This window comes from Lepidochelys kempii, chromosome 6 (assembly GCF_965140285.1).
Source record: "Lepidochelys kempii isolate rLepKem1 chromosome 6, rLepKem1.hap1, whole genome shotgun sequence".
NCBI lineage: Eukaryota > Metazoa > Chordata > Testudines > Cheloniidae > Lepidochelys > Lepidochelys kempii.
The window spans coordinates 126,895,763-126,908,621 of record NC_136385.1 but is presented as its reverse complement, the minus strand read 5'-3'; the positions used below and the strand labels follow the sequence as shown (position 1 = coordinate 126,908,621).

Genomic DNA, 12,859 nt, shown 5'->3' with positions numbered 1-12,859 from the left:
TGGGCTGTAGCCCAGGAAAGCTTATGCTCCCATAAAATTGTTAGTCTCTAAGGTGCCACAAGTCCTCCTGTTCTTTTTATCAGTGCATCAGTTCCCATTCAGGAGTTTCTCTCTGCGACCACAAGGGCCAAAACGTCAATTGCATCCCAAGCCTGGGGAAAGGTGGCGTGAAACAGAAACCCACAGGCTGGCCCCCGCACCCTCTTAACTTGCCAGTCGGGAACTTTCCTCCCTGGGGGCGAGTGGCTTCCTCCAGCGCTTCGGCACGATGCCGTGCGCTCTTCAAAACGAGACCGAAACATTTGCAAACCGCACAGGCTCGAGCAGCGAGCTGGGGGGAAGAGGAAGCTGAAGTCACAGGCAAGCGAGTGTCAAGAGAGCGAAACCTTCCCCGGAGGTGACAGCCGTGCACGCAGGCTGCTCGGGCGGAGGACTGATTCTCTGCCTAGCGTAACCCCACCGCACAGCCCCGGTCCTCCGAGCTGCTCGGGAGACATCGCAGACAGCCGGGTAAAGCCGGGCACCGGGCAAGCGCAGGCAAAGCGGCTCAGGCGGGGGGGCTGCATCGGGCCATAGCAGCGAGGGCTGGTTAAGCCTCCCATGGACCTCCCGGAGTTTTCGCTGGGGTTTCCCGCCGGACCTCGCCCTGTGTCGGCAGGGGCAGCAGGCTGCTGTCGCCGGGGCTGGCCCCGCCGGGCGGGTCCCGTCGCTCGAGGAGACAAACGAGCCGGGGCAGAGCGACCCACAGAGACCGGGCCCCGTTGCTCGCCCGCAGCAGCCTCCCGGGCGGGTCTGAGCCCCGCGAAGGAGCCCGGCCGCTGCCCGGGGCTCCCTCCGAGGCTGCCCCTGGCCGCCCCGTCGGGTTCCCGGACACCCTCCCGCGCCGGCAGCGTGTCTGGCCCCCACCCGCCCCCAGACGGCGGGCAGCCCCGCTCCCCCACACACCCGGCCAGCCGGCACCTCCCTCCCCCGCCCGCAGGGCCGGGCTCTCCCTTTCCCCTCCCCGAGCGGGCCGAGCTCCCGGACCCTCCTCCCCGCTAATCCCCGGGGGGCCAGCGCCCCGGCCGGCTGGGCTCTTGTCCCGCCGCCGCCCCGCCGGGCTCCTCTCTCGCTCCCCATGGAAGCCGACGGCTACCGCTGCCGGAGCAGCCGCGCCCTCGAGGGCGGCGAGTCGGCGCTGCCCAGCTCGCTGCTCTTCGGCGCCGGGCTGCTGGGGAACCTGCTCGCCCTCTTCCTGCTGGGCCAGCGGCGGCTGCGGCGCGGGCGGCCCCCGCCGGCCTCCGCCTTCTACCTGCTGGTGAGCGCGCTGGCGGTCACCGACCTGCTGGGCAAATGCCTGCTCAGCCCCATGGTGCTGGTGGCCTACGCCCGCAACCGGAGCCTGAGCGAGCTGTGGCCGGCGGGGGCCGCCGCCGGGGGCCCGCCGGGCCGCCTCTGCCAGCTCTTCGCCTTCCTCATGGCCTTCTTCGGGCTGGCGCCCACGCTGCTGCTGCTGGCCATGGCCCTGGAGTGCTGGCTCTCGCTGGCCCACCCCTACTTCTACCGGCGCCGCCTGCCGCGCCGCCGGGCCGCCGCCCTGCTGGCCCCGGCCGCCGCCGCCCTGTGCGCCCTCTTCTGCGCCCTGCCGCTGCTGGGCGTCGGCGCCACCGTGCAGTACTGCCCGGGCACCTGGTGCTTCATCCGCATGGCCGGCGGCGCCGCCCCGGCGCGGGGCTACTCCGTGCTCTACGCCAGCCTGCTGGGCGCGCTGGGGCTGGCCATCGGGCTCTGCAACCTGGCCAGCATGCGCAGCCTCTACCGCATGGCCCGCCGGCCCCACCGCCGCAGCGGCCCGCCCGCCGGCCGGGCCCCCGCCGCGCCGCGCATGGAGGAGCGGGATCACCTCGTCCTGCTGGGCCTCATGACCGTCCTCTTCACCGTCTGCTCCCTGCCCCTCATCGTGAGTAGCAGCGGGGGGGGGGGGGGGGAGAGAGGGCGCTGGGGCGATGCTTGTGCAAGGTCCCGATCCTGCAGGGGGGCCCAAGCGCCCCACCGTAACTGGGGGCCGCCCTGATCCCGAGGGCCGTCTTCCCCCTGACTTCAATCGGCGGGCTTTGGGTCTGGCCGGAGTAACATCCCCCTCGCCCCAGTATAGCCTTACACCCTCCTTGCTAGAAGCTGGCTTGTCCCCTGGGCGGCTTCACCCCTGGCCCTCGCCTGGAAGCACTGGGCAGCCGGGTTGGTGCTTCTAAGGGTGCCAGGCAAAGGGGAGGGCTGGGGCGCTATGCCCCATTCAGGGGGTCCACTGCACTCCTGACTCTCCCCCCACGGGGAGGGTGTCCTCTCAGAGGGTGTATTCTGTACCCAGGGTTTAAAATCACATCGACCCTGACATCAGTTGTGAAGCGGCCCTATTTCCAGGGGGCCTTTGGAGCGTCGGCTTTCACGTGCAGCCAGGAAAACCGGGTTTTGGGACACACCAATCCTGCCAACACTGGGCCACTTTATTAGCCTGTGCGAGCCCAGTGAAGTCAAAGGAACTACGCTGGTGGGTAAGCGGTTTGCCCCCCACATCCATACAAAGGGGATCAAAGCTAGCGAGTGAAATCCTCTCCCCGCTGATGTTAATGGCTGGGATTTCCCATCCTGATTCCTCTGCCCCCTTTACATCTTCAGGAGGGCAAAATGAGGCCGAAAACTTAGCACCACTGTCCCAGTGTTAGGGGTGGTCAGGATGAGTGGGGTGAACCCCCTGTACATATGTTTGCTGCAGTGAATGAAGGCAATGGCGTGAGTGCAGATAAAGGCCCAGTAGCTCTAACTAAAAGGATGTGGGTAACTTTCTGTCACTACCAGACTTCTGGAACTGATAACTTCCAGGGTACTGTTCTTGGGTGTGGAGGATGGACAGAGGCACATGGGCTGATAAAACAGCGGAAGGCTCTGGATGCTGTTGAAAGCTGACCAGGGCAGCAGTGACGGAGGAGGGGTTAATTGGGTAGCTCCCTGCAACCTGAAATGGGTGGGTGGACCGAGTCTGTCCTTTGGCACTCCTGCTGACAGCCTCTGCGGAGATACCAAGGACTGAGTGGACAGGGACACTGACCCACCCTCTCAGCTCTGCAGTCCATGCTGAGCCTTTTCTGGGGGAGCAATCCAGCACCTTTCCACCGGCACTAAAAACTTTTTAAGAGCAAACAAAGAAAGGGGAAAAAAAAGTGACATGGGCACCCCAAGGTGCCCAAGTAGAGTCTCCTCTTAAACTGTGGGTATGCTCTCACAGTGACCCTAAAAATGACACCTCCTTGCTCTATTTACTCTGTAAGCTCCATGTCTCGCCTGCTTGAATCGACTAAGAAGCCCTCCGTTTACTCATAAACCAAGGGACAAGTAAGGAGGTGAACCCCTTGCAAATTACACTGTGTCATGGTTATTACAACCGCAGACTGTAAGTCAGTGGCTTGCTTTCTCTACTGAGACAGTTATTAAAAATAACCACATGTTTACAGTGTTACAGATCCATGACAGCAACGCTTGCAAGCTGCATTTTTTTCTCAGGCGCTGTCAACAAAGCTGACAGCAAAAGCTTTTGATTCCAGAGTCACACTGTTGTGGATGGCGTATGAAGTACAAACAAGGCAACTTGACTTACGATCAGTGAGGTTTTGTGCTAAACCCCAGGAAGATCCTACTTTGATGAGTACACTGAGACGTTTACTACAAAGTTCCTGGCCATCAGCCAACAAGAAACACCAGTGTTTGTGTATTTCAGAGTCACTTTTCCACCCGTACCCACAGTTTAAAGGAGACCCAAGTCCGTTCAGGCACGTGTCCAATGTATTAACATTGTGAAAAATCTTAAACCTTCAATGAAGCATCATTCACCTTCCACAGATCACTCAAATCTTACCCACGTTCTCCTCACATGCCCCGATTTCTTATGCGAGGGAGGTTTTCATGTCCTTTTCTCTCTAAAACATTATCCATTGAGACATGTCTCCAGCACTGGATAACACTCTGAATTTCATATTAACATAGAGCATTTCACAGAAGAAAGTGGGCTGTGCTAATTTAAGAACTATTCCTGCAAATAGTTATGCATTAGGTTACTTGTGTGAGTACTCCCATGGGGTGCAATGGGGTGTTCATGTTCTGGGTGTTCCTAAACCTCTGACTGCCAGAAGCTGGGGCTAGATGACAGGGGATGGATCACTCAAGAAGTTGCCCTGTTCTGTTCATTCCTTCTGAAGCATCTGGCACAGGCCACTGTTGGAAGACAGCATACTGTGCTAGATCAGGGCCGCCCAGAGGGGGGGCAAGTGGGGCAATTTGCCCCAGGCCCCTGCCCCCATGAGAGTTTTCAGGGGCCCCCACGAGAGTTTTTGGTGGCAGGGAGGGTCCTTCAGTGCCGCCGAATACACCCGGAGTGAAGGACCCACTGCGGCTTCTTCCCCTCCGGGTCTTCGGCGGCAATTCGGAGGCGGGGGTCCTTCCGCTCCATGTCTTCGGTGAAGTGCCCCGAAGACCCGGCGTGGAAGGACCCCTGCCGCCGAAGACCCCAGGCCGCCTGAATCCTCTGGGCAGCCCTGGCTAGATGGACCATTGGTCTGACCCAGTATGGCTTTTCTTCTGGCGTTATTCATATGAGTAGGGTTACTACTCAGGATCATATGGATTTAATAAACGATCAAGCCCTTATTTTCTTTCCACAGCTTCACTTGTGTAAATGTGAAAATACTCTGAAAACTGGCTTAATTCAGTTACCTATCTCATCCAGATCCGGCACATATCTTAACACTGTTGTATATATGAAAGTATGGTTTGGAGGGAAAAAAGCCATTAAATCAAAATGCAATTACTTTAGTGGTGCCCATTAGTGCCGTTAAGGACATCTCAATATTCAGAATTCCTTTGTCAGTGATTTACAGCTACAAAATCAAAACTAATCAAATGTGAGATTTTAACCACAAGGAGAGACTTAGGGGCTGAATTTGGAGGAAAAGACACCAAAGAAACAAACCACATGCACAATTTGAGAAGGTTTTATGTGTTTGGAAATACAATCTGGTAGATTTTATACCTTTAGTAGGCTTCACCCACCTCCCACCCCATCACCCCTTTTTAGCTCAGAGAGGTTTAATGGTTTGGGTTTTTTAAAGTATGATTTTGCAGGTAAGCATTAGCTCTTTTGTTCCGCACTACAGGTTTTGAAGGGAACCATTATTTTAAAAACAACAGGAGCATTGTGCTTGGGAGAATGGGTTGTCACTATCATGCATAATCATTTTTTTAATCAGCCAAAAAGTTAATATATTTTTTGGCCATATACTCCTGTGCAAGTTCAGACCGAGTATCACAACTGGTGTCATCTTATAATTCACAAACAGCTGGGGCAACATAAAGAGGCATCCAAAAGCATATACCCCATTGACAAAGCTGTTAATCAGCCGAGACCAGCTTTTATATTTCACGTTCAGAAGTGAATAAGCTGCACCTCCAGTACACGGTGGATACAGTAAATAGGACAAATATTTCATAGCCTGGGTATCACATTCCTCAGTTCTCTTTTCAGATTCATTGTATGCACCAAATGTTTTTAACCTATAAAATTGAAATGGACTCAACACAAAACAAAGACCGTTAAAGGTCTGCTAAAACCACAAAAGGAAGAAAACACACAGTTGAGGATCTTCCAAAGCCGATGCAGAATGCCCTATCTCCTTATCAGTGTGTCTGTGTGTTGTTAGACCCTAATTGTAAATGTCACTGCTTTTGTGGTCTTGTGTTAGCCCGCTAATGGGAAACCCTTTCAGTGGAGTTTTTAATAGGTAAATTTGTAGTGGTTCTCCAAGACAATAAACATTGGTTAAGTGCTGTATTTGTATATGGACTTTCCTACCCTTTTTTAGAAAAGGAGACAAATATACAATGTGATGTTGCACAGAGACCTACTGGTAATGTTCCAGCTGAATAATACAGGTGGGATAAGGATCTTGTAAGAGAATTCAGGAGTTTTGTTTTTAAAATACCTGTGCATTGCAAAGGGGAAGAAACATTTCTTTTCTTTTCGTTATGACCCCTGGATCCAAGTTAAAGTTGTCAGAGAAGGTTTAGCAGTCTCTGGGCAAAGAAGATAAAGCCCCTGAGCTGCACATAATCTCTCCTTCAATATGGACGGTGACTAAAGAAATAGAGCATAAACCTGAATCTAGTGAAAGTAAAAAGTGGGCATTCTCATAAATGAGAATAATAAATTTCACATAAATAGTGATTCTTAAATTTACAAGGGAAAGTCAACGCCACGTACCAAAACTAAGCCAAAGAAGCACTTTTGGGAGCGCGTAGGCTCATGTGTTTACACGTGTTTCAGTTTTCTTCACCCCCTTTCCATTATTATTATTTCTTTGTTTTGAGGTCGTTCCTAGGAGCTCTAGTCATGGGCCGGGGTCCACAAATGTGCTAGGTGCACAAACACAGAATAAAAAGACAGTCTCCGCCCAAAGAATTTCCAGTCTAAGTACTTCGAATCATAGAACCACAGGGTTAGAAGGCTTTTTTAGAATCGAATCCCCTTCTGTGTATCCCTTCTACACTACCCTCTGCAAAGTAAAACAAAATGACACCAGACTTTAAAGATATTTAGGCCCCCTCTCTACCATTAGGCACCTAACTCTCCGTGGGAGCTAGGCACCTTTGAAAAATCTTACTAGGTGCTTCTCTGCATCCAAATGCCTTTAAAAATCTGTCCTTAGACTAAGTTGCTAGCCTCCAATCCAATTCTACCCGATTCTGATCACATTTATGCCACCAAAAACTCTGCATAAATCCAACAAAGTCAATAGAGTTATCCAGGATTTACTCTGAGGTGACTGAGGGTTTGTCTACATACACATGGAGCAATTTAGGAATACCTAGTCCAGCACAATTCTACTTTGTAGACAAGCCCTAAGACCATAATGGAACTCAAAGGTGATACATTACTGTGTCCACAAGGGGGCACTCTTACCACACAAGAATTATCATCATACTAAATATTGTGCAAAAACCGGTATTTTATGGAGATGATGACTTCATAGTTAAAATGGTGTGTGTTTTTTTTAAAGCAACATTTAAGTTTCAAATCATTCAAGGTTGCAAATCTTCAGTTACTGTAAAAAAAACCAGGGGCAAGGTGGGTGAGGTGATATCTGTTGTTGGACCAACTTCTGTCGGTGAGAAAGACAAGCTTTCCAGCTACACACACCTGAAAAAGAGTGGTGTGTCAGCTCGAAAGCATCTCTCTCTTGCCAGCAGAAGTTGGTCCAGTCAAAGATGTCCTCCCATCCCCCTTGTCTCTCGAATATCCTGGGACCAACATGGCTACGACACCACTGCGTGTAAAAACAAGCACATTTATGGTTATGGAATAGGTGCATTAAAGGAAAGTCTCAAAATAATAGGCCTCATTTTTCTTTCACACCAGTTTTCCACCAGTGTTGTTCCATTGTTTTCAGTGGAGTTACTCCTGATTTACACCCATGTCAATGAGAGGAGAATCAGGTCCAACATGTTCATTTATGTAGGAATTAAAAAGTCTCACCGACTGCCCGTCATCTCTCTGAGATTTTTGCCCTAACGTTTTTTCCAATCCCTAGATTGGAGGCAGTACAACATTTGGGCTTTTTGCCGTCTCCATTCTGCCACTGTCTTGCACCAGGTATTTTGCAACGATCAAAATTCAAAAAGCTATTTTAGCTGCTACCTGCCCAGAAGGCTGTTGCATGCCACAGAAGCAGACCAAAGATGACATAACATTTTATACATCAGGGGGGGAAGAAATGAATCCAGCCTTAACTCTGACCCAAGAAGCATAGTTATGAATTCTTTCAACAGTACACATCACTGGATTGGTTTATTGGTACGATAAATGTACCTTAATGATGGAGATGCGGAAAGAGATCATTGAACTCTTGCACCAAGTGTTTCTACAAGCACTGTCATGTAGCCTAGAAAGGATTAATGCTAAGTCGGGCCCACAAGCAAAGTTTAAGGCCCCCTTTCCAAGGTTTTTCTCTCTTCCCTCAAAAACGTTCTCAGGGGGTTCACCCACAGACCAGTAGTTGTCTGCAGAGCAGGGGGTTGGACTAGATGACCTCCTGAGGTCCCTTCCAACCCTTGGATTCTATGATTTTCTTGGGGGGAGGGATAGCTCAGTGGTTTGAGCGTTGGCCTGCTAAAAACCCAGGGTTGTGAGTTCAATCCTTGAGGGGGCCATTTAGGGATCTGGGGTAAAAATTGGGGATTGGTCCTGCTTTGAGCAGGGGGTGGGACTAGATGACCTCCTGAGGTCCCTTCCAACCCTGAGATTCTATGATTCACCTGCTAGCTCTTCCTCCTTATTTCCCTTGCCTAAGGGTTTGCAGGATTGGGACCTCACCTTGCTGTTTAATGCAACCAGTGATGGGATTTCCTGATCCATGAGCAATTCCATTTGTCAGAGGATTCTCCAGTCCTAATTCCAGTGACCTAATTCCTGAGCTCAGGTTTTGCCCCTACGTAGACTTCGCTTTGTGCTGCATCAGAAAGGAGGCTGTTTCCTTCCCAGCTGCAATGTGTCCCTATGATCTGCCGTGTTTGCAAACGCTCAATTGTTCCTTACACATTTGCTTCCCCAGTAGTTAACGTTTCACAGAGAGCGGGCCTGGTCCTCCTTGCCCACCAGGGGGAAACTAAATCACAATTAACTTGACTGACGTTAAGAGAGTTACGTGAGTGTAAAGTGAAAGGAGAATCAGGGCCATCATACCTTTCATTCCAGCATTTACGTCTTCACAAATTTGGGCGCTATTATCCCCTGTGTTTGAGACAGATGAAGTCTAGTTCACATCCTCAGCCCCTGTGTCACAGGACTGGGATGTGGCAGTCATGTCCAGCTGTTAGAGATTCCTAACTGATGCAGCAAGCCCAGAGGTGCCGGGGCTATGATCTGCCAAGACTAGAGGTGCAGGGGATTAGCCTTCACGTGCCCTGGCACAAATTAAGCCCTGATTGTACCTAGGAGACAGAGCAGGAGTCAGGCCGAGCCCAGGTGGTCAGTGCCAAAAGCAGGGATCAGAACCAGGTTACCTGGAATGAACCAAGGCAGGGACAGGTGCTGTCAAAGCCATGGGCAAATCAAATGCTTTGAGTAGATGGTGAGATGCAGCTACTGCCGGGCTTAAGAGCTGGTCAGCTGACTCTTCCCACACTCATGGTGGCCAATGAGGCCCCGGGCTGGAGGCCAGCTGCACTCGTTAGGTTGCCCAGAGACTGGCTCTGCAGCAGCCCTGTTTCCAGACACTCTGTCCCAGCTTCTTTGCACTGCACTGCTGGGGATCCCTGATACCGGGAAATCCCAGGGTGGTATAAAGCGAGTGTAGCTGACTGCACGTCACCCACTCCCCTCACCCACGTGGGGCAGGTGTCAGAGCACACAGCACGCTGCCTGATCCTTGGGCAGAGGAGCTCTCCTTAGGGGACTGCTCCCAGCGGCTGTTACCCGGAGCTTTCCTTAAAGTTGCTTTAGTTATGCCGGGGACTATTTTGTTTCCTGGCGGTGCCAGGATCAGAGGAATGCAAAGGTTGTTTAGATCCACCTTGCCCTCCCCAGCTCAGCCCAGCTGAGGATCTAGCCCGGGGACACTGAGGCACAGATAGTTTGGAGAAACCAGTTTATTTCCATCTTAGGAAGAAGGCTTTACATGTCCTTTATCTGGCACAAAAATGCATTCATGTCGGAATGGCAAAACCATCCTCTCAGATCTGCACGTCTGCTAATGACATCCAAGCCCTGCAACTCGAGGGCCTGGAATCGAGATTGAATGGGGGCATTGATTAGTAGCCAACGCACAGCCAGAAATACGGGCCCCCTTCTTATCTCATGCCAGTCCAATGCCATTGAGTTCAGTGGCACCAGTCATGTGCAACGGAGATCAAAATGAGGCCGTTTTCCTCATGAGACATTCAGTTTATCAAAACCCGTCTGTGTTAGCCTTCAAAGCTAGCCCTGCATGCCTTCACTATATTCCGCTGAGCACTACTGTGCTCACCTGCATACCACTTGCTGAGCTTGTAAGTTGTTAAACAATTAAAACGTATAGGACCAGATCTTCAATTGGCACCAATGGGCATCGCCCCATCACCAACTGAGGATCTGTCCCATGAAGTGTAATTATGTGCACAGAAACTACTGTTTTGTTGCCTGATCCCAGATTGTTTACTGACTGATCCATCTGCCTGCTCAGTTGGTTTTAGTTAAGCTTGATGTCGATCTAAGCAGAGCGCAATCTCAGAATGAGCCGTGTGCTGATTCAGTGCAGAAAAGCCGTCGAGTATGATGACTGAATGTAGGGAGCTTACTGAAGTCATTTACGAAGTGCTGTACTTTATTGCCAGAGCTCAGCTGTTAGGTTTTATAATTAGATCTTTTTATTTAAAACAGGTCCGGGCTTATGTCGGAGCCTTTGCCGCTGACTTTAATGAAAAGGCAGACCTTACGGCCCTGAGGTTTCTATCTGTGAATTCCATTGTGGACCCCTGGGTGTTCATCATTTTCAGGACATCAGTTTTTCGCAAGTTCCTTCATAGGGTTTGCAGAAGACTGAACTCTAAAAAAGCCACAACGCCTCGGCTTCTATGACCTCGACACCGAAGCTGCCGCGGTGAAGAGCATTCTGCTATCTTTGGTAACTCGACTCGAAGGAATATTGTTCCAGGAATTGTTTACCTAATCAAACCGATCTCACTAATGATGCCAAATGTTGTGGATCGGTGGATCTGCTATAAACACGGTAAGAAAATACAGAAATGTATTCCGGGGAAGGTCAAGGGCCTTAGCCGTTCTGCTGTGGACATGTACAGAGAAGAGGCATTCCTCCGTTATTGCATTTTTGCCTTTCCTGTTACAGACTGGAACTGAAAGTTTGTGGCCATGTGAGTAACAGTGAATCTCATGAAGTGACAGCGCTCTGCTTCCCAGAGAACTTGGTAAAAATCAAGTTTGTGGTATCAAGTGCTGCTCTCTGAGTATGGCCCCGATCCGGCAAGCCACACTGCGTGGGTGGGCCCTGTTGCCTTTGGGGGTTTCCCATTGATTTCAGCAGGCTGCCGGCGGACAGACGCGTCTACTCACAGGGATCTGCTGAGAGGATCAAAGCCTAAATCAGGAGTCACCAAAGTCTGATAAGGGAAAATAAAACTCTTCCTTTTGCAAATAAATCAAAGCAGTGCACAGTGTCATGTAGCTGCCTCCCCACCCCAATAAATCTATCTCGTCATCCAGTAGCCAGATGGTATCAAATGCACAGTACCTACAGCATCAGACCCAGCAGCAATGATTCAGTGGGCTTGTCTTCATTGTAGAGTCAGCTCCAGGTATAACTCGAGGGCAGCCCCGAACTCAACTCCACGCGCACACAGAAACCTCTAGCCTGAGTGCTCAAACACGAGCTAGCTGGCTAGGCAGGGCTGGGTGGCCTGACCCTCCACTGCTGCTCCCATTCAAGCTAGTAATGCGGTGGGGATTAAGCTATTTTGTGTTGCTAATACAAAGGCTCGGTGGTGCTGGAGTGATGCCACACTCCTCGTTGTTCTGCAGCGTGACGGCTCTCGCTGGGGCTGGTAGGTAACGCTCTGCAGTGAAGACAAGCCCTGCCCTAGATTTGCACAGAGAACTCTTTCTGGTGTTAGAGATAAGGGGGGTTCTGTGTGCAGAACTACTGCAGGACACGGCCCGAAGGGAACCTGCAGAGATCTACCCACGGGTGTAACTTTACTCTTCTGAGTAGTCCGTGAATAAAGTTATGCAGGGGAGTAAATCTTTGTCAGGTTGGGTCTTAAGACAGTAAACAGGCTTGCAGTGGAGTAATGCATTTACATTTATATGCTACAGTCATTCAAGTGCTTTAACTATTCATTGGGGACAAACAAGGGCTAAAAAATGTATCTTAGAAAGCAACATCCTGTTGCATTGTATGGTTTGTTCAATAAATTATTCTTTAGCCAGCACTGAGATTTATACCTTGTTCATGATTTCCGTTGTTTGGTAAACAAACATCACTGATCTTTTGCTTTAACAATGGAAGTTTATGCGACCAGTCTGGGAATGATTGTTCTTATCTGATGCATTTTAAAGGGGCCCTCCCCAAGGTATTGTACAACGCTGACAAGTTAGGGTCATGTCAGTCCAATAGCTAGTTGGCTCGCTGCAATTATTTGAATAATATCTGTATGGCAAAATCACTTGACGATTCCCTGTTCTGTTCATTCCCTCTGAAGCACCGGGCATTGGCTGCTGTCGGAAGACAGGATACTGAGGTAGATCAACCTTTGGTCTGACCCAGTCTGGCCTTTCTTGTGTGCTTAAAAGAAGCAGCAAGTTTATGAGAAAATGCCCAAAATGGGAGCAGCTGTGGGGACAAAATGGTCATTTAAACTGGGGTTTAGTTTCCTCCCACACTACATGTATAACTGCCATTAATGCTGATTCAAGTTACATACATGTATCAAAGACAGAAACCACCTTACAGGAATATGTAGAATATGAGACCATGCAAGTATTATCGTGGTACCTGTCTGGTGAAAGGTGTGTTTCGATCCGTGTTTACTTGGCTAGTCAGGTTTATTGTGGTATCACGTGATATTTATTCTGCTGTATCTGGGCTGGAGTGAGAGTTTTTACAAGGAAGAAACCTGTGCAAATATTTATTGTGAAACTTTGCACCTTAAGGGAAGAAACTTGATGTTGCTGTTTTACATCAAGCTGGGGAAGACTTGTCACATTCCCACAGTCTACGAAAGATTGCTCTTGGCTTGCCTTTCAGTAGGAGACTTCCGGGGCCTCCCCTCCACCCCGGGCCGGAAG

The 12,859-nt window shown here is 50.5% G+C and overlaps 1 protein-coding gene across 1 annotated transcript; it reads left to right on the top strand.

The window, feature by feature from the left end:
* The first annotated feature begins 263 nt into the window (after positions 1-263).
* LOC140913527 (prostaglandin D2 receptor) lies at positions 264-12,225 on the top strand. The gene is made up of 2 exons (XM_073350136.2): positions 264-1,939; positions 10,439-12,225. Exons 1-2 carry the CDS (start codon positions 1,118-1,120, stop codon positions 10,634-10,636), a joined length of 1,020 nt encoding a protein of 339 aa, XP_073206237.1. The 5' UTR covers positions 264-1,117; the 3' UTR covers positions 10,637-12,225.
* Positions 12,226-12,859: the final 634 nt, after the last annotated feature.

Excerpts from the sequence above, each read along its gene's own strand:
- LOC140913527 (XM_073350136.2), top strand. The coding sequence starts at position 1,118 with ATGGAAGCCGACGGCTACCGCTGCCGGAGCAGCCGCGCCCTCGAGGGC. Across the intron at positions 1,940-10,438 it reads TCTGCTCCCTGCCCCTCATC|GTCCGGGCTTATGTCGGAGC; the intron begins GTGAGTAGCAGC and ends TATTTAAAACAG.